Source organism: Hemicordylus capensis, chromosome 1 (assembly GCF_027244095.1).
Source record: "Hemicordylus capensis ecotype Gifberg chromosome 1, rHemCap1.1.pri, whole genome shotgun sequence".
Taxonomy (NCBI): domain Eukaryota; kingdom Metazoa; phylum Chordata; class Lepidosauria; order Squamata; family Cordylidae; genus Hemicordylus; species Hemicordylus capensis.
This window is the reverse complement of record NC_069657.1, coordinates 151,007,262-151,034,649: the sequence shown is the minus strand read 5'-3', so window position 1 is coordinate 151,034,649 and position 27,388 is coordinate 151,007,262. Positions and strand designations below refer to the sequence as shown.

At 42.9% G+C, this 27,388-nt stretch overlaps 1 protein-coding gene across 20 annotated transcripts in view; it reads right to left on the bottom strand.

The window, feature by feature from the left end:
• TNS1 (tensin 1) overlaps positions 1 to 27,388 on the bottom strand; it is a 432,927-nt gene that overhangs the window by 159,586 nt on the left and 245,953 nt on the right. For 19 of the 20 annotated variants that reach the window (XM_053307444.1, XM_053307453.1, XM_053307473.1 and 16 more), the window contains one exon: positions 6,853 to 6,891. In XM_053307444.1, the coding sequence (XP_053163419.1) occupies positions 6,853 to 6,891 (39 nt within the window). Of the gene's footprint in view, positions 1 to 6,852; positions 6,892 to 8,963; positions 9,053 to 27,388 lie in introns of those variants that run through there. The other variant, XM_053307603.1, reaches the window with a different exon arrangement.

Genomic DNA, 27,388 nt, shown 5'->3' with positions numbered 1-27,388 from the left:
CTCAGCTTTAATGGCCAAATCAGTAATTATACTGAGAGATATAGAAGAGTATCAATGGTGAACAGATATTGTCTTATCAATCAATAAGGTGTATCATATGTTGTTGTTGTTTAAACCTCATGAAGGTTGTTCACTCGACTGAAATCCCTGGTGGCTAGGGAGGGGGGAGGAGGTAGGCCTACCTCCCCACCACCACCACAATCCTCTTGTTCCTGATGATGCTGAGCACACTATTGCCGCTGTGGTGGATGGCGCAGCATTCTGGAGGCCGGGTAAATGCTGCCTGGCCTCGGGAAGTCCCACAATGCAATGCACAAGGAGTGCAGTGCATTGGGGGATTCCCGCCCCCCGCCAGAAGCTGGGCACTCTAGGTGCCAGGGTAGGACTGCAGCCTCTGACTGCTTTTGATTTCTCAGCCTTCTGTAGACACTGTTTATATTTTTGACTCTTTCCCCCTACAGCCATTAAGAAATGGTGCTCTTCTTAAAAATGGCAGGCAGAGCTTCGACAGATGCTGTCAGACTATGCTGGGAGGCAAGTTACTACATGATCACAGTCATACAGATTTCTGACTGCCCCGCTTATTAATTATTCCAAACAGATACCAAATTTGTACCTCACGACTCTGTGAGCTGCAGCTGACATTTGAGAGTGGAAACTTCTTGCCACTAAAGGGTGTGTCTCCATTTTAAACGTGAGCAGCAGAAAGGAGTTGTAGTCTCTGAATGTAAAATGTTAGCTTCCGTAATCTCAATTGAGAAAAGGCTTTCTGGGCAAAAAAATAAAAACTGCCTTCAGATTTCAGCGAGGGGGGGAGAGAGAGAGAGAGAGACAGACAGACAGACAGAGCTTGGTTTCACAGTCTGCAGGCAGACTTCTTGCACAGTTGCTAAGGCGCAGGCCTCAAGCAAACCTCCCCACTCCCTCTGGGTGAGCCAAGGACATGGCTTCCAAAGCTCAACTCTGATTTAGTCAGACTTGGCAGAGCCAGGGCTGGGCCCCACAGTATGATTGGGCCAGCATGTGGGTGGTTTTAATGTGCAAGAGTTACAAACCAATTTGGAGCTTTTGCTAAGCCAACCCCGCCCTTCCAAGTCTTGGAAGGGATAGAATCTCCCAGAAGTAGGCTCTTGCACACTGGACATTTCTCAAATGAAGCGGGTGAATCCAAAGAGATTCATGCTAACTTAATGGTAATCATGATAATGCTGGAATGCACTATATAAATGATGGGAGGCCAAGAACCCAATACAGTAAGTCCTTCTTTGATGCAGGACCTCCAGCTAGAGCTGTTCCAAAGCAGTGCTTTTCAACCAGTGGTTTAAGGAGAGATTAGAAGGCAGAAGCAACAACTAGAACTGTCCCTTACTGCAGGAATCACTGTGGGGTAAGCTGCCCACTCCCCGACATAGCAGGCATCTCTGGAGGCATTCGGACCTGCTAGAGTGGTACTCACACAAAATAAAATTGAAAAGTTCTGGTCCAAAGCCTCCAGCTGGGTGCATGCCTGTCCTTTCACGGGACGGGACTGGAAAAACTGCTTCCCTAGCAGTTCCATTGGCACATCACAGCACAGAAACAATCCTGAATCAGTGTGGGGAAACATCATTTTCATTCAGGCTCTAAAAAGCACGGGCACTGCAAGTAAGGGCAGTCACTTTAACTTCTGTGCCATGTAAAAGATTTTGTACAGTCTGGTATGTTATGCTGGCTTTCTAAACTAGAATTCACACACCCAGACTTTGCCTTGTTCCTTCAGCTCAGCATTTCACTGGGAAGGGATAAATCCAGACAGAAATGCTACAGGTGCAGTTTCCCCAATCACTTACTAGCAATGCACCTGATCAATTTCTGGCTGATACACCTCTACAAGGCACAGTTCTCCCCAAGATGTAACCTATAGTAGATGTGAAATCCAAGTATAGCATCTACAATCACTTGCTACAGTTGCACCTGAAGAATTTCTGCCTGGTACATAATCTATGGCATTCCACAAATGGGCTGCTAAGAGAATGTGCTATCACTACCATGAAATAGATATGCATTCTCACAGCATCTGGCTGCAGTTCTCCAATAACCTGCATTGAACTCTAAAGGCACTTTCAGCCCTGGAAAGTTGACGAGGTCAACACCAATTGCTTGTACCTCAGCCAAACATAGCATAGCATTTGGAAAAATTACAGAGAGAAGGATCAAGTCTTTGATTTCTCCGGAACATTTGAGGAAATTCATCCAAATCTGAAAAATTGTGTAATAATAGCATGCCTGCAAATGGAAAAGATTCCACAGCTATAACCATTTATTTTGCCAGGAAGATTTTCACACCTGGCTTTTAGTTCGCATCTCCTCCACAATGGAGGTGTGCGTTAACATATCGGCCACATTTACCCTGAAGTCTCTGCGAGGGAGCACTTCACACATGATTCAGGTTTTTCATCATGCTAGAGTGTAGCCCAAATTATATCCAGAGTTAAAAAAAATCCACTTTTTGCAATGGTTGGGGGGAGGGGGCAACTTTGAACTCACAGTAAAGCCTTCCAGAAAACCCACAGTAAAGCCTGCTGACTGGGAAAGCTCCAGCTGATCTGCGGAACTCAATGACAATGTATACGTAGTAATGTATCTTTTAATTTTGTTCAAGAAGCAAGAAAACTGAAGTGGCATCTTTGACTGAAAATGAGAAACAGAAGGGAACAAGGATAGCAGCAGCTGGCTACACCAATTAAGGAAAACAAAGGAGTGAGCCAGGTTCACAAACAGCTTCCTACTGAGAAGAATTCATCAGGCCATTTGACACATGCTGTGATATGCACCCTCTATTGATAAAGCTAGTAGGTGAAGAAATACTCAACAGATTGTTGTTTTCCCCCAAAACAACAAGAGCATATATTGTACCATTCTATTCTGACTTTTTTGCTACACTGAAGGGCAAAAAACAAATTAGGTTATCATCAGCCAAACATAGGTTGCTTACATGTGAAAAACGTTTCTTAGGGGTCAGTCTCCAAACTGCTGTTTCTCGATCATTTCTCAACAGATCTGCATCAAATTTGGCCAAGTGGTGGTACTTATCACCTAATTCCTCTTCGCCAGATTAAAGCAGATTGGACAGATTGTTTGGATTTTATGACCAATAGTATATTTAAGGCTTATAACGATGAGATAGTCAAGGCTTATAACCTCATAACTATACTTCTTGTAAAACACAGATTTAACTCCATTTTGGAGAACTGGACGTGCATTTTTAAAAAAAAAATGTGTGCATATTTATTTAGCAGAAAGCCTCACTATCTTCAGTGGAGTTTATGCCCAAGTAAGTGTGCACAGCATTGTAGACAAACATATAATCAAAATATGTATAGGAAATGCCTGGAGCTCAATGTGCTGTTCAGGGCCAAGCACATAAAGGGATCCAGGAACGATGTGGCGGATGCACTTTCCAGTTTCGCAGTTTCCGGGAATTGGTGCCAGGAGCAGATTTAGAGCCTACACCCCACTGCCAGCAGGCATCTGTAGCCCACCCCCCTGTCGGCGGGCATCTGGAGCCTTGGGAGGCTGAGGTGAATGCTGCAATAATGGCCTCCTTGGCCCTGTCCACATGGGTGGCATACTGCTGGGATCTGTTGCAGTTCCAGTGCTTCACAAGCGCAGAGGGTGGGGAGCAAACACAGGTCAGTCTGGTGTTGCACTTCCCCATCCATCTGAAGGAAAAGGGGCTTGCCAGCAGAACGCTCAGCCAGAGGGCAGCAGCTATGTCTTTCTTTGCTAAGGTGGCGGGCCTGCCTGACCTCTGTGGGGACTACAGGGTACGACAGGTGCTGAAAGGGTGGTCTAGGTGACTGGCTTAAGCTGGACTGGAGGATCTAACCCCATGGATCTAACATCACTGGAGTGCGTCTTGGTGGCAGCCGGGGCTCTGTGTGCTGGGACTTGTGAGGGAACCATGTTTAGGGCAGCCTGCCTGACTATGTTCTTTGGGGCATTCAGGGTGAGTGAGCTGTTGCCCAGATCTGCATTTGATCCAGGCAACAGGGTGCTGGCCGTGGCAGATGTTTCCGTCGTCGAGAATGGGGTTTCCATTCGGTTGCGTTTCTCCAAGACAAACCAGCGGGGGAGGGGCATCCTGATTCAGCTGGCTAAGGGCCGAGCAGGGGGCCTCAGCCCAGTGGCGATACTTAAGCTGGGGGGGGGTTCCACCCCCTGCTCTTTGTGCACGACAGCAGCTTGCCCCTTATGCAGTACCAGTTCACTACCCTTTTCCGCAGGATGCTGCAGGCAGCAGGTTCCCCTCCAGGGACTTTAGGGCCCATTCCTTCCACATCGGAGCTGCCTCTGTGGCAGCAGCAGTGGGTGGCCGGCACAGAGCAGGTCCAGAAGATCGGCCATTGGTGCTCATTGGCCTATAAGGTGTACTTGAGGGAACGGCTGTTCCCGGGCTGGAGCAGCCAGGATGGCAGGGTTTGACCCCGCCCCCCCCCCCACTTTTTCTTCTTGCAGAAGCAGCTCCTGAGGCGTGGGCAGCATTGGTGTGGATCATGCGACACAGCATTCTATACTGGGCAGCCAAGAACTTGGTGGATCAGAACTCGGGCCTGGGGCACAAAGTAAAAATATATTGGGAAGGCAGGTGAGGCCTCCTGTGGGGTGGGCTCATGCCCCTCCTGGTGGCATTGTGGGGTGGGGGCATACACCCTAATCTCCTGGTGGTGCACATGGGGGAGAATGACCTTATCCACGCATCCGGCCTGGGTGTTGTGTCTTATCTGTCGTGGGACTTGGCAGAGTGGGCAAGGCTTTTCCCGGGCACCTCCATATGAATCAACGAAATGCTCCCAAGGTATCACTGGGCAGGTGGTAGGGACCAGCGGGCCATGGAGCGCGCCAGGAGAAACGCTAACAGGGAGATGCAGAGGATTCTGCAATGGTGTGGTGGGTATTTTATCCCGCAGAAATACCGACCAGATTTCTTTAGGAGGAATGACGTGCACCTGTCACCCATTGGAGGCAGGATTTACATTGCTAACCTGCCGGCGGGCATCCAGGAAGCGCTGGTAGCATGGCTTCGTGGTGGGATGGGGGGAGGGCAAGAGCTCACGGGTGCTCTCCCCACCCCACCCCATCAGTGGCAGGTTAGCTGGATGGCAGGGGTAAAGGGGGGGGGGGTAGTTCCTAAGGGTAGAAAGGCAAGAGGGACCGGGCTGCAATTGTGGATGCAGAAGAAGCTGGCCAATGGGCTTCGGCCAACCCCCAGCTGGGCGGCTGGGGTGGGTGGGATTGACCACGGCCCACAATCCTTTCAGTCTACTTCGCACGATCCCAAGAAAGGGTGAGGCCTGCCTGACCCTGATTGGTAACTGGCGGGTCAGTCCAGGGAGGTTAAAGCTGCCCTGACCCTGCCATCCAGCTACCTGCTACGGAGCCTGTTTTCAGATTCTGCTAATTTTAATAAAGCTGTGGCCAGGCACTTGTCTTGAGCCTAATTCCCAATACTTCTGTGTGTCGCCTCTTCCTTCATATCAACACAAATGCCACCAATGAGAACCTCCTTCCTAGGGCAAAACCAGCCAGCCCAGTCTAGATGTGGACCACAGTGGGTGGGGTGGGGTGGGATTTAAAAAACCCTACCTCCCAAGCCATGATCCTGATCTGGATCCCCTGGCCTGTGGCTGATATTTAGCAAAGATGAACAAAGCACATCAGGGTCAATGTTGTGTTTAATATAACATGCAGGGATGTGCACAAATCGATTTGTTCATTCATAATCTTCTTTGGTGCAAGATGATGAATCAACTTAGAAAGAATCCACTCTCATTTCCTACCAGAGAATCTACTCTCAGAACACTTCAGGCATTGAAAACAACAAAACCCAGTGCCCCGTGGGCTTATCATTTGGGGGGTGATTGGCACCCTATGTTCACTACACCACAACCCGCTCTGGGCCACCCTGGTGCCCCTCAAGTGGAGTTATGGGTCTGCTGAAATCCCCATTATTCCCTAGGGGGGGAAAGCTTAAAGACGCACCAACTTAAAAAAAAAAATTAAAAATCGCCCCTTTCACCATTTTCTTTGGCATCTGGCTGGTAGCAGGTACCCATTGGGGCACTACCACCTGGCCCACTCTTCTGCCCCCAGAACCCCTTTTTTGCCCCAAATCTGCTCCAAAGACATGTCAACTTCAAAAAAAAAAAATTAAAAACACCCCTTTGCCCAATTTCTTTGAAATCTGGGTAGTAGCTTCCTTGCACCCACTGGAAACTACCACCCACCACAACCCACTCTGGGACACCCTGGTGCCACCCCACATGGAGTTATAAGGCTGCTGAAATCCCCATTATTCCCTATAGGGAAAAGCTTAAAGAAACTTCAAAAAAAATCAGAAAAATCACCACTTTGCCTAGTTTCTTTGGTTTGGGTGATAGCTTTCACCCACTGGATACTACCACCCAACCCACTCTGGCCACAAAATGGTGGTCCAAATCTCCAAATTTTTCGGGTCCGAATCTGGAGTGATTTGTTTTGTACCCGAATCTGGGCAACTAAGCACAGGGTGATTTGTTCTGTCTACAAATCACCCGAATCAGCAAGATTCAGATACAAATCATTTTGTACCCAAACTGATTCATGCATCCCTAACAACATGTAGTTTGTCCCTCAAGCCAGGCCCCATTGGTCACCTTCTACAAAAGTGAAACACAGCATCTCATTGCAAATTTGCCTATCAAATCTTCATCAGGTACAAGCCCTCAAATTGCCCATCTTTCTGCAAGCTGCGTGCAAATGTTCTTGTTGGTTAAGGTGGCAACAGAGCTTAAAAGGCAGTGGACCATGAAAAGGAGGAAACAAGTCACTTACCAGCTCATGATTGCCAGATGGCATGCAAGGCGTGGCAGCCTAAAAGAGAAAAAGAGACTCGGCATTAGAATCCTTCTTTGCTATCACAATGCAGAAGAAACGTGAGCATTTTCTGTGGAATGTATCTATCCCCCCACCACCACTCATGAGTAGTCCCATCAATACCACTTTGCTCCACCTGTATTAAGAAACTGTTCCCTTCCCATTACACAATCAAGAATTTCACCAGACCTTTGAGTAGTTGCTTGGGAAATGATCCAAAGTATACAGAGGCTTCAAGACACCGCTGAAAGAACCCATATATAAAACTAATTTCCAGAGCAACTGCCCAGGGACAACAACTCTTATCAAGGCTGTAGCCTAGGGAGGATATACACACTCTAGTCCATTTCAAGCTGTCATTCAGAGATGAATGGAATATAATCATGACCAGCCAAGTGTATCAGTCTTGTATTATGAAGCAAAAGGAGATTGAGAGGAAGCTAGGTAAACCGAAGCAGGAGCATTGCAGAAATTCCAAGGTTTTGAATTTCAATTTAAACCTGTGTTTTTTTGGTGTTCTGAAAAAAGATCAGTTTGACAATCAAGGAACCAATTACATCTAAATAATGTTCTGTTCCTACACAAAGACTGATCAGTTAAATGCTGGATAAGTATTAGAGAAAGTAATACATTTAATGGTCGTTTAAAAGAATCACCCCCAATGACAGTCCATTCCATTTCTTAAGGTGTTCCCCCACCCCCAAATAAAGTTCCAACTCTCTCTTCGCATTCCAGGGTTATGGGAGCAGATAGTTAAAGTTCAGGCACCTAGCTGCTTATTTGGAGACATTCAGCCTGCTATTTTCCATCCTTGCAGAAGGCTGGTGTGTAAATTGAGTTGGTACTGTGACTGCAGTTGAACAAGTTCACAGAGGAAGCCATCATGGAAAGCATTTAAAAAACAACAAAAGTTTTAGAATCCATTTCTGTCTCTGTGGAAGGCGAACTCCATGAGGCAAAGAAATTCCTCCTAATGCTGTAAAAGCTAAGTGAAAAGTTCTGAGATCCCCAATTTGAAGTGAAAATGTAATATTGATTGCCTTGCGAGGCTTTGCCCATATATCCTGCCAATCAAAGGCAACCAACATGTATTGCTCAAGCACCCTCGGACAAAGTTAAGAACTCTGTTTCACACCATAGGTCAATGTAATATAAACATTTTTAAAGATCACTATAAACTTATCATCTCTCTTGTGTGTGGATTTCTTAGTCCACATACTATTCTGAAATAATAAGCAAAACCTATATTCTGTAGGTCTGTAATGTTCTGAGGAAGCAGCCTCTTATAACAATGGGTGCTCCTTAAAATACAGACAATAGGAAAAAGAAAATGGGTAGCTGATGGGGCAGTGACCCTGCTTCCCACCAGTGCTCCAACTGTGGGAGGTGGTCTTTCTTCCCAACTACAGACCACAAGAGCCCTAAACTCTGGAATATATGGGTGGTCCGCCTTTGAAATGTGTTCCTTATCCAGATGTTCTGTGACAACCTGAAATTAGCCGTACCATCTTTCCATATCCTTCAGAAACAATCTGATTTAAAATATATTACTTTTCAATTGTGGTTTCTTTACTTGCATTGTTGGATTTAAGTAAATTGATTGTGGGTGGGAGGTTTTATGGACCATTTGCCAAAAATCGCAGGATTCCAGCAGCTGTGATATTATTGTATTGTCATTATTAGCTAACTGTTGTCATTCCATAGCACTTTCCAGTGAATGGAGCATATATTGCATTTATCCTCTTAACAATCCTGCAACATAGGCTAAAGATAGTAACTCGTCCAAGGCCAACTAATGAACTTCCAAGATAAGCAGAGATCCCTCCTACATCCCAACTCTCTGGTCAACTGTATCATACAGGGACCCTTAAAACAAAAAACCATCCTGAGCTTGTAAAACCCACCAAAACAAACCAGAAGCTGGCCACAACCAAGCAGAACCTAATATCCCCTTAATTAAACCCCCATGTCACTGAATATTTGTAGAAGGACAACAGGAGACAAAGATGATGCCAAGTAAACACCAGATCCAACCAAGTTATAGTCCAATCACTTCCAGAGACAATTACATTTGGTCTTTTGTTCTTGGGAGGTGTTCTATTATCATGTGCCAGTTCCGAATCTCCCCTGCCCCCCTTTCTGTTTCTTGTTGTAGAGAAGCTGCTCACAACCCTTACTGCTGGAAACAGAGAAAACATGTTACAATAATGGCTTCCAAACAGTAGGTGGCATCAACACATTGAAACTAGGAAAGGACAGAGGAGCCTATCATAGTGTGAATGGTTTGCACTGCAGGCTTTACCTTCCATTCTCATGGAAAAAAACAGTCTCATTTTTGGGACAAGAGACATTTAAAAGAGTATGCTCTTGAGCTACACAGTCAGGCAGGCAAATCTCTTCTATATATTACTGCATACAGGCAACAATCTAGCTGGCTGATTCAGCAAGAATCTTTCAAGAAGCCTGGATCTGAATCCAATCCAGTCTCGTCCTGCTTATTATAGACCATTACTCTTCTCCCCAACTCCACTGCACCTCCCAGCCTTGCAGTGTGGCTTGCTCAGCAAAAGTAACTGCCCTGTGTCTTCTGCCTCTCAACATACATAAGTACAGCCCTGCTGGATCAGGCCTAAGGCCTATCTAGTACAGCATCCTGTTTCACACAGTGGCCCACCAGGTGCCTCTGAGAAGCACACGGGCAACAGCTGAGGGCATGTCCTCTCTCCTGATGTTGCTCCCCTGTAACTGGTATTTAGAGGCAACTTGCCTCCGTGGCTGGAGGTGGCCAACAGTCACCAGAAGGTATTCTCAGCAGGAAGTCTCTCCCAGATTTTCTGGCAATTGCACTGTTGACCCAACCTTATAATTTGCCTTTAAAAGCTTGTAGCTAAGAACTATTTTTGGCTGAGCAAAGTGAGTGCCAGCATTCAACGTGATGATATTTCTGAATGGTGTCCTGCTGTACCACAGAAGATGAGTGCAAGAGTGAGAGGCTGGAGACTCAACCATGGGATAATTTGTTTTAAAATAGCCAAAGACATTAGGTCCATGGCTCAGTGAAAAGTGATGTTCTGAAGATCTCAGATACAAATAGGATAAATATTGGCTGACTCCCAGACTAAGTTACTCATAAGTAGTCCTATGGAAATTAATAGGACAAGTTCATCATGATTAACCAACAACAACCATTTGCCAAGTAGTAACACATCACAGTGTGCATAGAACCAGTACATAAGCCAGCCTGCTAAGTAATGAGGTAGCTTTTAATAGCAGCCTGTTCTGACATCAAAAGTCTGCATTTGATGCTAGATCAAGAGACACATTTACCAGGATATTTGGTTAAAATTAAGGCTAAAATACTTGCAAATACCTGAAATTCTCTACAATTTCTAAAGTCATTCAGACTGTGAATGTGAATTTTTACTCTAAAAACTCCAAGAGTTAAGGGGTTTAGGCATCTCTTGACTACCCTAAATTGACAGGCAACAACATATGAAATATCCTGAACTGTCAAATATATAATAATTGGGTTAATTAACCTAATCTAATTTAAGGATTAAATCTTGATTTTTATATTTTTTGTGTTTTATATTTAATTTCAAATATAATCAAAATAGTAATAATGTATTCAGTGAACATCCCATAAATATTCAACATTAAAATTTTAGAGGAAATTTGTGGAGAGCAAAATAGTTTCAAGGCTCCAATCAAAAAGAGACAAGATGTCTATTCAAGAAGAGTGATGCAATATACTTCTTAGAAAATGGTTATTTGGGTTATTTCTTTTAACATCATGGCAGCAGCTATTGGCATGTACTGTACATTATACAGATTTTGATCACTCCTTTAACATCTTTCTCCTTCTCCAAACAGTCATGGACTAGACCTATCAAAACATGCAGGCATTCCCAGGTCTCTCTGTGGTCCATGAAAATTGACACAGAAGAGACCATTTGTGGGCAGATTATGTCCTCAGTGGCAAACCACCATTGCATTATCAACATAGCAAAATGATGTCTGGGCAATTGACATGAGAGAGAAAAATAGATGAAGCCTCTGAAATATCACAAGGTTCTTTTTGTCCACTTGGCCTCAACAGAAAACTGAGGTCTGGAAGCCGCCTACAAAACAAAGCAAGAATTATAGAGGTTTCATCCTTTACTGGGTTAGCAAGGTCTTCAGGCCTGAGTGCAACAAAATTAGAGATGCTGTTTAAAATGAACTGGCCAATAATTAGCCAGTGGTATCAAAAATAAATTACAAAATATATTTCCCCTCGGTCTAACTCTCCAGAACTATTTGCTGCTCCCCCTCAAAAATGTCTCAGTTAATTCACTAAGTTACCAAACAAAGCTCATAAGAAAATGTTTACTCTTCCCCTTTGTGCCCTGCCCATCAGACACACATTCCTGCACTATCATTGCACTAAGGGCAGAGAAGAGGTTTTCGCACTCCTCATTATTTGATCTGCCTTCGCACCCAAGGGCTCCCTTCAGCATAACTGTTCCCTGGCCAGCACGGCACACATTCCAGGAGTTGTGTTTGTGTTCTCTCCTCTATTTTGTTATGGGCTGAGTGGTTGTGGCTGCTTTTTAAAAAAAAAAAAATATTCTAATGGAGAAATGCTACCATAAAAGGACCTTCTCCTAGCCTTCAGGGCTGGCCCTGATCCACAGAGCGCAAGGAATGTTCTGCTTGGATCCACTTATGAGTTACAAGCAGGGAGAGATTTTGGCTCAGGGAAGAGATTGTGTTTACACAGCATCTCCAGGCAATTGCACAGGGGAGAGAAGGGGGAAACCCAACATCTCAGAAACACCTTCTCAGGCTCCCATAGCACACCTGCAACGGTCTCACTCCTTAATTCAAATGACCATTTTCTTCCACCACACAATGATTTGTGCAATAAAACGATGGCAAAGTCAGATGGAATTTGGTGCTGTAAAATTGGTTAATTCCAGGTTTGAGATAGACAAAACAACGCTTGCATTAGTTACACAATGACATAAATTAATGTATGGAATTCACTGTCACAAGATGGAATTCACTACTTTGGACGGCTTTTTTGTGGGGTGTTTTTTTTTTAAGGATACAAAAAATTGATGGAAGGTAATTGCTCTAAACAACTATTAGGCATGATTGTGAAATAAAACCTCCATGTTCAGAGGCAGTATAAGAGTATACTCATATCTGTGAGTGAGTACGAAGTGTTAAAGATAATTAACAGGGAATGGCCATTGTTGCCATACCCAGCTTCCACTACTACGGTATGGATATTTATATATCTCTTTTCAATATTTATATCTCTCTCTTCTCTTTTCAGTTTACGTAGAAAAATGAATAGCAATTTAAGGCCATGGTTCCCTGTCCCAAAAGGGATCTTAATATAAAAAGAAACATAAGGTAGACACCAGAAACAACCATAGGAGGGATACTCTGCTATGGATGAATAAAGACAGTTGATCTCCCCCTGCTAAACAGAAGAGAATCTCCCCTTTCAAAGGTGCCTCTTTGCTCAGTTAGCAGGAGTAGCTTCTGAGCTTCCAGGAGGAGCTTGGTTTTGAAAACAACCAGATGAACTTCAGCCTGATCCAGGACAGTAATTCTTGCATTCTTACAAAAGGTTCCAAAATATCCATTTGGCTCTCCTGCCAACACACAGAGAGTAAATTATGAAAATAAGGGATACTGCAAAACTGAAGAACCCCCTCTGTTGCACTGCTGTACACTTCTAAAAGAAGGAGCACCTGCTGTGTTCTGTACAGATATAAGGATTGAGAGCAAGGGAAGAGACTAATTGCAAAAGGGGCAATTCTTTGTAAATGAAGGATGTTTGGTAAGCTTGCTCACAAATCCATCCTAGAAGAAAATTCCACTGACACGAACTCAAACTTGGACCCGAATAAATTAATTATTGATGTACTACATTTATATCTTGCCCTTCCTCAAAATAACCCAAAGCAGTGTGCCTGGTTATGTTTATCATCACAACTCTGTGTGGTAGGTTAGGCTGAGAGATAAGTGACTGGCCCAGAGTCATCCAGTGAGTTTCATGGCTGAACAAGGATTTGAATTCAGATCTCCCCAGTCCTAGTTCAACACTCTAACCTACACTACACTACACTACACTACACTACACTACACAGGAGGAATTCAATACATTTGGACACAGGGTTTTGATTGTGGTTTTTTTTGGTCACACACACACACACACACACACACACACACCCCTCATGTACAAATCACATGGATGAAACTAGAAAGGCTTGGCATTTGTCCCTGAAGAAATGTGGCACATGCAATATGTGCTTTTAATGGCTTCCTTCCATGTAATTTTTTTCCCCCATGGCTCAGACTGAAATATATCAACTGGAAGCTTCAGGTCTGAAGATTCCACAAGAAAGAACGTGAAGAAAGTTTTGTTAAAACACTCTCAGGTTTGTCTGTGTGTTGCCACTTGTGTGTTTCAACTCCTTTGTTCATGAATTTACAACACTTTAATTTCACGTCTGTTCATTCAGGGTTCAGCAAACTCTTGATGGCACTTGTGGCTGGCCCACAAATGTCACGTACATCACTGGTGTGGGAAAACAGAGTCGGTTCAGTTGTTAGTCAAGAGCAGCTTCACGTCAGTGTTGCTGAAATGAATTATGAGAGGCTGTTCCAGACAAGAATCCAAAGTACAAGGATACATTCCAAACATGCTGTATGTATACTTTATTATAAGCAAACTCAATGAGTTCTGAGCAATGATCTTCTTCTGGAGAATATATACGCATACACAATTATATCACATCTTTAATTCCTGAGATTCTGGAGAATCAAATGAAAAAAAGTTCGATACGAAGCATTTTTCTCAATGCATTTCACATGACCATGGTATTCTGTTGACTGTGCAAATCTCAGTCAAATGCCTGTGATTCATCTATCGTCCAGACAAGGACTGCAGCTATACAGCTGCACAGTGGGGCCAGATGATTTTCATTTTAACATGGTACCAAGTATTCAAGAGTCACCAGCATTTTCACTTCTTCAGCCTACAGAAGTTGGTAAACCAAGTAATGAGTGGCTTTCCTAGACAATATTCTCCACCTGGAATAGAGGAGGCTTTTAAAACATGGAACAGAAGAGAGGCACTGGAAACACCCTCCATGGATGGATGATACAGCAGTTGGCAAATATGTGCTTGGCATGAGATTTTGCTACTCCATTAACTTGTCTGCTCTCATCTATATACATATACATGCCTCTCTGTTATCTTTTACTGCAAGCCAAATATGCAAAATGGAACTTTTAAATCTCCAGTTTGCTGGAGTAAATCCAGTAGTGACTCCAATTTACTGCTCTGTAGCAATGTATACACATATGTTGCTTTATAGCCATCGCTGGTAGCATTGTAGAGGTCTTTGGTTGGAAAATGTACAATACTTAAACATGTTTATAATAAAAGCCAAAGTGCCAACCCGAGGAAAGAGAAGAATGTATGCAATGGGTTTGTGGATTCTAGCTTTTGGTGGAGCACCACTCTGTCATTAGAAGCTCCTTCTGGAAACAGAAAGAGTTACGCTCACACAAAGGGCCCTTCCATGCATGCAAGGACTCTTTCCTTGCCTGAGCACAACTATCCTTCCATTCCCAGAAGCAGCTTCCAACAATGGAGCAGGATCCAACTGACAGCTAAGATCCAACCCACTGTCCACAAGAATGTGGGATAAATATAACTTGCTTCTGACTCTACAATTAATAAGAGAAATTAAAATCACTATTTTATACTTGAGGATGCCTTCTCAAGATTTCCTGAGGCTAATACTCAAGTTGTTTTTCCCCAAGCAGAAAACTTCATGTATTTGTCAAGGTCTAGCTCAGCCCCACTGCTCCCCTCACTCAGCACCAACTCCTCATACCACCTTTTCTTCTCTTGAGCATCAGCACTATGACCTCAGGCAGGCACTCCACACTGAAGACAAGCTCCTCTGAGGCTTCTACCAGCACGTCTCCTGCCATTGGGGATCCATAGTAGTGCTTGCCCTGAACCCCAAAGAAACCTTACATGTTCTCTGGATATCCCTGTCTTGATAATTCAAATAAAGGAGCTGGACATTCCCTGCAACATGGGATTCCACATGAACAGGACAGCATCTGTCCTTGTCCTCTGCAACAAGTTGAAGGAGGAGAGCCTCAGCCTGCCTGCAAGTCACTAAGGGGAAGGAGACTCACTTTGATCATGACCTCTCCTTAGCCATCTGCTAATAGTGTTTGTTCTGTGTTGCCTATCTCGATAATGTCCCCAGCAAATCTTCAAATAAAAGCTCCCCGTAATCTGCACTTCACCAAAGCTTTCCAGTGTCTGCGGCACTTTTGATTGCTGGCCCAGCATGAAAGCCACAGTGCACATGGAATCTATCAGTCGGCAAGCCAGACACAGAGCAGTGTTGATAGCACACCGGGCTCATGTTCCAAGACAGGCGAAGTGAATTTATGCAGCAGGAGAAGCACATGCAATCTGAGATCAAATAATAAAGTAGGTACACTGAGTGGCACCAGATAGTCGGGGGAGGGGATTGCATAGCACAGGCCAGATATTCTGTCCTAGACTCTGTTCTGTTCCAGAGCAGATGCAAATGACCAATTCAGAGACAATAATGTCAGGATAACCACAGAGATCACTTGGCCTAACCCCTCATCTAGCATGGTCCAGAAACCTTTCCTTTTGTGAGTAAAACAGCATTTTCATTTTCGATGATATGCACAACATTTCGGGTATGGTAATTTGATATATGAACTTACGTTATATTATTTTCTGCTTTTTTCTGGAAGGGCTATAAGTTATCTAATTGGGTATTTTCTCTATTAGGACTGAAAAAGAGTAGGACAGAAGGTCATAACATCTGAGTATTCAAATCTGGAATATTTTACGGTCATTGCACAAAACACCCATCAACCTGGTTTCACAGTTCCCAATATGTCTCATCTGCTTCCAGCCATTATACTGAGCTTCTCCACAAATGCACAAAATTATAGTCAGTGGAAACAGATTTCTGTCCTCCTTAGCTCAGCTCTAACTGTGCCCATATCAAGAAGATGAAGAAGCTGACATCCTCCAATAAACTTATTGCATCATACAAGGAGAAAAGGAATATGGACAGATCTAATTCTACTAGTGACCAGGTATACGATGCACAGCCAGTACTTAATTTACAAGTAGGTGGGCAAGCCACTTAATGCCACTTATTTCAAAGGGGGAAATGCCTATCTGCTTGCCTTCCTTACCAATGACTACCTCATGATGTATATATTGGTGATCACCAGATAGTCAACTGTAACACACAGTAATCCATGAGAAGCCTACCACAGTTTCTAGCTTTCTTCATCAGTGTGCAATGCAATAATATGCATTTTTACTCAAAAGCCCACCACGTTCATGGGTATTTCCCAGTTAATGTGCACAGGATTCCCACCTTAGCTTCTTTTTTTGGACTCAAGCTTCTTCTTTTTTTTGGACTAAAGCTGATCTTGGCCTAAGGATGCAGCTGTGTGGGCACTACTTCTCATTCAATACTGTTAACACCAAAGCAGATGGACAAGAAACACCACCTCAGTCAGAAGATACCATGTGACCCTTGTCCTAACATTGTACATCGGATTGCACAGACAGGCGTTTTCATGCTGGGCGTTTTTTGCACAGAAGGCTTTATTGTGAGTTTACTGCAAGATCAAAGTAGCCCAAAAACAACAATGCAAGAAGTGGGTGTTTTTTTTTACCCTCGATATAAATTGGGCTACACACATAACAAGCAATGAAAAACCCGAATCGTGTGTCAAGTTCTCCCTGATAGCTCGCAGGGACTTTGAGGTAAATCTGGCCGATATGTGAGCACACACCCTCCATTCCAGAGCAGATGCGAACTAAAAGCCCTGTGTGAAAAATGTCCTGGCCTTGCTTTCATCCCTTTTTGCTATACAGGTAGGAAAGAGACTGGTTTGGTGTACATGTGGCTTAATAGCATATGCAGAGTCTATGCACTGTATGCAACTCTTGCTGTGGGTGGGGAAAATCCTGCAACTCCATGCCTAGTTCAAGATTGTGTCAGTCTGCACATTCCACAGCTGCTCCTTGGCCTTGCTTAAAAATTGTCAGCACAGATAAACATTGAGGTGCTCAGAGTTGCAACTGTACCAAGACATAGCCAGCCACTTTGACTCAGATCACAGCACCACTACACACACATCACACTCTCCCAGCACCTTATAAAGCCCTGAAGGCACTTTCCTTCACCATGGGGGTTGTGCAGTGCTGATGGAAAGCAGGCTCCATGTGGTTAGCACATCCTCTGCCAAGGTGCTGTGCAGAGGCAGAGCACCATGGTGCTGAGCGACCATGCTATTATTAATCTAGCTTGGAAATGCTGCCCACTCTCATCCATCAAGCTAGTAACTCTTATCCTCTTTTGCTCTGTGCCATTCCTGGAAAGCCAGTCTCTGCTCAGCTGCATTTGTTCTTAACCGCCGATTCCTTCCCTTATATAGATTTTTGTTTCCCTTTACTGTTGGGAGGGGAAGAAGAAGAAAAATGCAAGGGAAATATTGTTCCTGGGGATCACGAGATGATGCCATCACCTGACTGTTTGAAGTTGTTTAGCTGAGAATGTTTGAGGAGTGAACACACAGCTGGAACAGGGCAGGGTAATGCTGCTGCTTGTTTGCTTGCTGAGAAGCACTTCATGGGGAGCCAGAGACATGTGATGCTTCTCCCTGTATACAGTACTACAGCAGTCTGGCATCCACATTTTCAAAGCAGGACTGGAAACAGAGTAACAGGAGGCTACACAAACAAGAAAGGAAAGCTTGCCTTCTGGAAAGCCTGCCTTACAGATGGATACTTAAAGGAATGCACTCATGTGAAAAGAGTTAGCACACGGGCATTGGGGTGCTTTGCCCTTTGTATGCAGAGAGATGATTCCACTGATGCATCTCTCTCTCCCACTCACTCACAGTACACACAGTTGTACTCCACACTGCCACAAGCTGGAGATGTGGCTGACATAGTCAATGAAGTGATCCATCAGATCCACACATAATTTTTGGGTGGTTGTTTTTTTTTTTCTTTCTTTCTTGCAAACAGGGATGCCAGACAAAGAAGCCCATGTCCTGTTGAATGCAATGTGTCTTAAGTGCACACCTTAAGCACTTTCAACAGGACTTGCACATGCATTCCTCTTGAAGTTCCTCTTTGTTGCTTATTTATTTATCATATTTCTGTACCGCCAAATATAAAAATCTCTAGGCAGTGTACAAATTTCAATATTAAAAATCACAAGTTAAAACACAATAAACACAATATAAGACAAAATTATTAGAATTCTAATTAAAAGCTTGTGAGAACAGGAAAGTCTTGAGGGTCTTCCTGAAAGCAAACAGAGAAGGAGATGCTCTTATTTCAGCAGGGAGCATATTCCAAAGCCCTGGGGCAGCCACAGAGAAAGCCTGGTCCTGAGTCGCCACCAGACAAGCTGGGGGCAATCATAACCTGACCTCTCCAGAAGATCAAAGCATGCACTCTCTTAAATAGCCTGGACCCAAACCATTAAGAGCTTTATAGGTAATAACCAGCGCTTTGTATTTCATCTGAAAACATATCGGCAACCAGTATAGTTCTTTCAAAACTGATGTTATATGGTCCCTTTGTGTTATCCCAAAGACCAATCTGTACCAATTGTAGTTTCCAGACTACATACAAAGGCAGTCCCACATAGAGTACATTACAGTAGTCAAGCCCGGAGGTTACCAGCATATGTACCATGGTTTTAAGGTCATTCACCTCTAGAAATGGACATAACTGATGTATCAGCCAAAGCTGATAAAAAACGCTCCTGGCCACTGCCTCAACCTGTGAAACCAGGGAGACCTTTGGGTCCAGGAACACCCCCAAGCTACATATCTGATCTTTCAGGGGGAGTGTAACCCCATCCAGAATAGGCAGATCTAGACCATCTTTCGGGTCCTGTCCCCCCACAATCAGTACTTCAGTCTTATTTGGATTCAACCTCAGTTTGTTATCCCTCATCCAGCCCATTACTGCCTCCAAGCAGGCATTTAGGGAAGATATGCCATTTCCTGATGAGGTCAGCATGGAGAAATAAATCTGGGTGTCATCAGCATATTGATAACACCCAGCAACAAACCTCCTGATGATCTCTCCCAATGGTTTCATGTATATGTTTAAGAGCACTGGACACTTAGGTCGCTTTCTAGAGGCACTTCCAAGCACAGGATGTATAGGGACTGTGAACTAAAAAGGAAGACTTGGGAGATTAATTAGGTCTGCACACGTGGCACAATCCACAAGGGCTTGCAGAAGGATAACAGCTCATTAACCCTTAAATGGAACTGCTTCTCATAGTTCCAGTTTATTGATAAATTGAAGCACCCAAGAATTCAGGGAGCTACCATCTAGGGTCAGCCTAAAGTTTACAAAATGCCACTCAGAGGCATTCTGGAAGTGGTAGTTTCATTTGGTCTGTTGCCTAATACAAAGGGCCAATTCAGTTGACTATTTTGACCTAGAGGGATCTGGGCTACGGCCAGCACAGAATTCTACTTTCATATATGGTAAACCAGTCACCATCTAATTGGTTCACCATGTCCATAGATGTCACACCTGTCCACAATGAGGTAATCTACTTTTCATATGGGAATATGGTGAACCAGTCAGAGATAGTTTACAACATGCAAAGGTTAACTGTGGTTCATTTCAGCCAATACTGAAACACATGAACTGAAGCTGTTTCCTCTGCGCAGATAGTGTCAGAAGAGGTATCCTTTGCAAAGCATAAAACACTCAGCTCTTGACTACAACAACCTTGTACTGAGCAGCAGTACAAAGTTTTCAAACTAGAAAAGTATTGAACTGCAGTTATATTAAAAGGGTGAGGCAGAACAAAAGACAGTTTTCCATTCACTTACCTGTCATCCTCTTCTCTCAAATTTTTCTCAGCTATGCTTTGCCAAAGAGAGACCTCTCTTTTCTGCTTAATGACAGCTTCCCGCTCCTCCTTCCTTTAAAACAAGCCTTTCAAGAACCATCCTAAACTTCCTTTACATGGAAGTTTTTCACACCTGGTTTTTAGTCTGCATCTGCTCTGGAATGAAGGTATCATGAACTCACATATCAGCCCAATTTACCCTGAAGTCCCTGCAAGCTATCAGGGAGCACTTCATACACAATTTGGGTTTTTCACTGTGCGTTAGAGTGTCACCCAATTTATATCCGGGGTAAAAATAATCCACTTTTTTCATCATTTGCGGGGGGGGGGGTTAGCAACTTCCAACTCACAGTAAAGCCTCACAGAAAATCCAAGGTAAAGCCTGCTGTCTGGGAAAGTTCCTGCTGATCTGCTGCCATCTGACCTTCCCCAACCCATCTCTTACTTGTAAAACCCTTGCCCATCTATTTCAAATTGCAAGCCTTCTAGGCAGGGATACTACAATTATTTTGGGGTTTTAAACAACACACAATGCACAGTTTGCCATTAGAGGAATAGTCAGTAATTAATACGCTGCTTTGTTTTAGAACAGTTTTCATAGCAGAAAGGTGGTGTGATCAAAAAAGCCACTCAATCCTAAAAGCTAGTACTCATATAAATACTAAAAGCTAGCTTTACAGCAACTCCAGTGGAATCTCACAGATGTGGTTCTGAGCCTTGTTTGTTGATATGGGCTGCTTACTGCTGCCTCAGTCATAATCCAATGGCAAAAGTAGAATAGCTCTGAGCATGAGCAGTTAAGCCACAAAGGCAGATTTCTTCAGTCTTCAAGACAGATTAGGATGAGTAATGGGTGGGTAGATGGTCAGAGTTCCCACCCACTGCTTTTAGTTTGGACATGGCTGGCAGGCATCCCAGTGCCTTCATGTCACAGTCATGTCAAGCCCATCTCTGACGCAAATGCAGTTCCTCCTTTTGGGGTTTTTCCACCAGATGCTTTAAACATTCCTCCCGAGAGCCATGTGGCTGCAATATAGCAGACTGGTCGTTTAGGCTGATGGGGAGTGGAGTGGTGTTAATGCAAGCAGTTCCTCTTTAGGGACATGCTGAAAGGCATGAAAGACTTCTGAGGCGGTCACATTTGTCATCCTTCCCTGTCGTCCTCATGCTCTCAACATTTGGCTTACCATGGCAACTCTATACTAGCACATCAGTCTTGACTCACACAGCCACCCTACTCCTGGGCACTTCCCAGGTCTCCCATTGTGCCTCTCAATTCAAATGTGGACTTTCCTCCCACACCCACACCTACTCAGCCTACCCTATTATTTGTTTGGTTATTATTTAAATATCAACAGCCTTCCCCTCCAGCACACTGCTGCTCAGGGCATCCACAATTAAAAGGAACAAAATTATAACACACAATAAAAAACAACAGGAATAATAAAGTCATAAAGGTAAAAGGTAAAGTTGTGCAGTCCACTCCTGGCGACCACAGAGCCCTGTGGTTGTCTTTGGTAGAATACAGGAGGGGTTTACTCATCTCCTGCACAGTATGAGATGATGCCTTTCAAGATCTTCCTATATCGCTGCTGCCTGATATAGGTGTTTCGCATAATCTGGGAAACATACCAGTGGGGATTCGAACCAGCAACCTCTTGCTCCCTCGGCAAGTTACTTCCCTGCTGCATCATTAGGTGGCTCAATAAAGTCATACACAAGATTAAACAGATAAAACTATCTTTGCCACACTTCCAGTTAGACTTAAATTTTAATCTCTGTTAATCTTTGGTCTGAATTTTGTAATGTGTCCAATAACAACATTGATTAAAAGCTAAGGACCAGCTTACACACCATATGAAAATTGGCACTTTAGCCTCCAGGACAATACTAGCCAAACAGCTACTATATCACAGGTACACATACAAGAGGTGCTTTAAAGTGACAGGTGCTTTGGGATGCTTTAAGTGGCAAAACAAGTTATTCATGTAGCATCCCTGAGAAACAGAAGGAGCCAGTTCCACAAACCAGGATGGTGGGTGGGGGAAGAATACAATGCAATTTCCTTTTACAGGCCTGTTTTTTTGTTTTTGTTTTTTAAAAGGAAAAGGAAAACAGTTTCCCACTGGCAAATTTCATAGAGAACTGCCCCAGATGTTGCTCAGTGGTTGGCCCTCCAACTCAGTGAATTTCCTCAGGCTCTGCGTTGTTTCCCAGAGAAGGGGACATGGTCAGTTCTGCACAGCATGTTCCTCTTAGCAAGAAACTCTGGGAAAGGTTGAAACGCCTCCTCTGGGAGAGGGAAAGGGGGATTTAGTGACACCACACAAAAAAGCAATCAGATTGGTTGCTCAGAGTTAACTAATGCCATTTCTTTTCAAAATGTTAGATGCTTGGATTCCTCCATTCTCAACAGGCAGTTTTCTGTCTGCCACATCCATTCTGCCTAATTTAAAAGCTCAAGGTGCTGCCTGGCTCAAAACATGACAAAAATGCTGCCCTGAAACATATGCAAAGATTATTTTATTTATTAATTATTATTATTATTATCATTATTATTAATAATAATAATAATAACTACATTTATATATCGCCCCATCCAAATGGCTCTGGGAGGTGCACAGTAACAAAAAGAAAACCTGTGAATTGGTCATTTTAAAGAACAATCAATACAAAACATTTTAAAAACAGTTTAAAATCATTAACAATTAAATCATTTAAAACAGTTTAAACACCTTGGAAGGCCAAGTCAAACAGATAGGTTTTAAGGGCTTAAACTTCTTTGAGATGTATGACCTACAAAAGGGACTGGAACTTCTAATACTCTGATTTCCATTTGCGAGTGCTTCCACACTAGGACCCATTAATTGCTTTTCCGCAATTAGCTAGAAATGAAATTCTATGAAAGAGATTCTGCACAACCATTAAATATAACACATTATTGTCCAGCAATGCCCCTCCCCAAGGCCAAGATCCTTCTATAATGTTTACGTAGAAGTAAAGTCCATTCAGCAAAGTTTGTTTCCAAAGCTAACTGAATATCTCCACTTTGCAGGCTCAGCCAATTTTATTGCTTCCCTGTTTAGTGGGACTGGGGAATTAGGGTTGAATAGCCTCCAATTTGCCGCTCAATTGGTTTCTCATTGCCCTTTATTGTCACTTTCTTTTTTCTGGAATGGGAATGAACCGAAAAGTGAACCTGGGAACAGATCCCTTTAAACACAGGATACAGATAGGAAATATACTACTATACCTGCATTCAACATAACATGTAATAACTGCATCTGTGCACAGATCTGTGCCTGTGTACACTGTACAGAGCATATTGAACCTAACATGTGAATCACACAAAAGTGCACCATATAACAGAAGTATATCCAAGCCATGTTATTTTCAATCAGTCAATTAACAGAGGAGCTGAGAAGAGATTTCAGCAGACATTCAAAATTCTTCATATTGATTTCTTCAATGATTCAAATAGATAAGTACAATACTTAGTGTATCATACTGAAAATCACCGATACCGCCCTCCTCAGGATGAGGAGAACTCAAAATATTACACAAGTTTATGCTACTGTTATCAAGTTCAATATAATATTAGTTTGATGCCTGAATAGTAAAAACTATTGAGTCTTCTGACTGGCCCAAGTCTTGACACTAATGTTTAAGCACTTTAATGCTTAATGCAGGAACACCAAGGGATGAAACTCATATCTAAAAACAGTCACACATTCAAAAAGATAAAAACTCTACTACTGAAAGCTGTAGTTTTTCAGATATCTGTTTACATTTGAGAACCAGAAATAATAATTTTTGCACATTTTGAAATGTAAGAATTCCTGTTCTCCCCCCATTTAAGCTCTACACAGAAACTAAATGAACCTTAGAAAACAAAGTTTTCAATCCACTGTAACCTCTATTCAATATGTATGTAGGCCCTCTGGTTTAGAGAAGAGGTACAGACACTCCAGAGCACTTCTGGAGTTAAGAGAAATTTCAGTCCTCCCAAGATAGGAATGGCCACTTTTTGGTTAACACACAATGCAGTGCCTTTCAGGAATCCCTGGATGTCAGTGTGTGATGGATACTTTGCAGTATTCCCAGAGTAGATGGAACTTGCCTTTACAATATCTAGTCCAAGTATACAAAACAAAACAAAAAAAAAATCCTCAAGATTGTATAATCCAATTCCCTGCAACAGAATCCTGCTCTGAGCAGCTTCAAGGAAGAGCAGGGCATAATTCTGTATAAATGGATAAACAAACCTACACTCTGCAGTCCTGCTCTGATATTCACTCACAAGTTATACATTTATGGATGCAAACACAGTTGGTTCAGGCAAGGGAGCTGTGCCATATGCTCATACACCAGAGAGTGAGGGAAAGCCACAGTGTCAATCAGATCATGAATGCAACACCAAAACCCATTCACTGCATCTCCCTAAAAAATGTTTTGTTCATTGCATGCAATACCCCTGTATCAAGTTATATGCTAAACGTAGGTTGTGTGTCTACAAGGGCCACTTGTCATAGTGCTGTCTGGCCATGTTTAAATTGTAGTTGAACTTCCATTTATTTATTAAGTTTGTATTTGGCTCTTCCCCTAAGGAGGTCAGGCTACCATTTTAGTCTAACCACCCTGTAAGAATGAGTCAAACTGAAAGACAGGTTTTCCCAAGCCACACAGTGAACTTTGTTACTAAGCTGAGATTTGGAGCTGGGTTTCCTATCTCCAAATCCAAGATACTAGCTAACTCAACAAATTGGTTCTCTCTCAGGGGCAGCAATTTACTTACAAATTAAGATTTTAGAATCTTAGGAGAAGATTATAAATTCTCAAGAAATAGAAAACAAATCTTCCTCCAAAGCCTCTTCCCTCACAGTCAAAGGCAATTCAGAACACCTGATCACTGACGTCTCTTTTCCCCTGTAAGAACATGAAATGTGATCTGCTTAAAACACTGCCCTAAGCAACAGCACAAAGACTGTTCTATGTCATGATGCCCTGGTCTATAAAAGGCAGAGGGAATGTGGAGGAGGAGATGTCAGCAGTTCCAGCATCATCCATGGTGGCAACTGGAGAATCAGCAGTTGGCTTCTGCCCTAGAGCAAGAACCTGCTCCAGCAGCATGCATCCTCCCCGCTCCTCCAATGCAGGGGAGGAGAGCTGGTCTTTTGGTCAACGAGCCTGAATTGTCCCCTTTGCTAAGAAGGGTCTGTCTTGGTTTGCATTTGGATGGGAGACTACATGTGAGGAATCGATATTGTAAGATATTCCCCTTAGGGATGGGGCCATAGCTCAGTGGAATAGCATCTGTATGTTTCCATGCAGAAGATCCCAGGTTCAATCCCTGTCATCTCCCAGTAGGGGTGGGAGAGACTCCTGCCTGAAACCTTGGACAGCCACTGCCATTCAGTGTAGACAATAGTGAGCTAGAAAATTAATGGGGCAGCTAACAAATAAAGTTGCTTATTTATTTATTATTATTATTAGATTGATTCCGTATAAGGCAGCTTCCCGTGTTCCTCCTCCTCATGTAGAAGCAGCACCTGATACTGGTAAGCAACAGTGTGAGTTCCTGCTTGAAGCAGAAGTGTATTGCAAGCAGTGGGACTTGATGACTCAAGGACTGGGAAGCCATGCCTCCACAGTAATGGGGATACTGAAGGCAAAAAATACTGAATACTTTTTTTTAAAAAAGCTAAATAGCAGGGGGTTAAATAACTAGATTGAATTAAACCGAAAGCTAAGTACCATGGTGCAGAGGTATTTAACCCTTTCCCACTAAACCACAATCCCAATTATAATTGTGCCCAAACTCTGCTATTGGCCACAGAAGTGAATCTTCCATTGACTGATGCCCTAAGACAGACCTAAAATGAAGCTGTCGGAAAAGGGCAGTTTCTTGCCAATATTCGGTAAGCAAGCTCCAATGTAGCATTTATTTCTCAGGAGTTTGTGTTCCTTTTCATTGTCCTCATTCCAACTTCAAAATAAGGCTTCTTGCCTTTTATATCTTCTTCGATGCTGCTTGTTAACCCATGCTGGCATCTTTTTGGACTAGCTGATATCTTTCCTAGTCTGTGGTATACATTCCAGCTGAGTATCGATTATTGTGGTTTTAAATAACCTCAAAGCATCCTGAAGAGATCTGTCTTGACTCTCCCTTTAATCTTCCTTTTAATTAACCCCCTTCTCTCTCTCTCTCTCTCTCTCTCTCTCTCTCTCTCACACACACACACACACACACACACACACACACACACACACAAACACGTACGTGTCTTTAAAATTTAAATGTATAGCACTGTGATTACAATCACAGAGCAGTTGGACAGCACATACATCTCACATCAGATTCTGGGCACAATTCAAGATCAAGCCCAGGGTTACTTTCTCTCCAGTTGGTTACATAACTTGCTGATCCAAGACAGAATCATTTTCCATGTCCAGAAATAATGGCTTCTGATCCCAAGAATGACTTGAACAAACCAAAGAAATTCTGTCCGTTCACATCACCCATTATTACAACAATTTATCCTTTGGCTTCTTCATCTTCAAAATTTTGGATGAGGGAGCGGATTATCTCCCTAATATTAAATTACTTTTCAGACCTAGTATTTCTATCCACATCCATTTTGCAAAGAGCGTATTACTCTTAAGTATTCTAGTTTATTAGACACTATGCATTCTTTGACATATACCACAACAGCACTCTTAGTAGACCCTTCCCTATCTTCCCTTTCTATAATGGTATTCTACAAATTCTCTCCATATCATTGAGTTACTGATATGCCCACTGTAATTATGTTCTCTTTAGCACCAAGCAGTCGAACTACCCCAGCTTGGCTTGAACTTGCTTCTAGTCCTAACATATAAAAACAGACATATGGCTTTCCTTTTCAGATCCAACTCCAATTTCTCTCTTTGGCCTCTTTTTAAACTTTGCTTTATTAATGCTCATCATCAAATAATAGAATGTACAATCATATAATGCAACTTGCCTCAAAAGCACCAATATACATCTAGGAAGGAAGGAAGGAAGGAAGGAAGGAAGGAAGGAAGGAAGGAAGGAAGGAAGGAATTGTCAAGGAAACCAGTATTGAGCTAATACAGTACAGAAAATTTTTACAGATTGTAAACCTCTACAGTCACCGATACTGAGTGTCCTTCCAGATTAACTTTTGATGGACCAGATGACAGCTACCCTCTGTTAGCAAGGTCTAGAAAAGGATACCAGACCACGTTAAAAAAAATAAAATTTAGTTCTACCTCTTTAAATGCTTCCTGTGTGCTCTTTGCCAAGTTCTACCCAGTCTCCCCTTTGATTACCTAAATCTATTTATTTATTCATGAATCTTTGCTGTATTTTTCAACCACTAGTCAACCTTTCAGTTTCTCGAAACCTTGTGCAAATTTAAAACATTTTTTTAAATACAAACAAAATCAAAATAGTTAAAATAATAACAAGTGCTAAGCCAAGAAACAGAGCATTAGTGATAATTAAAATT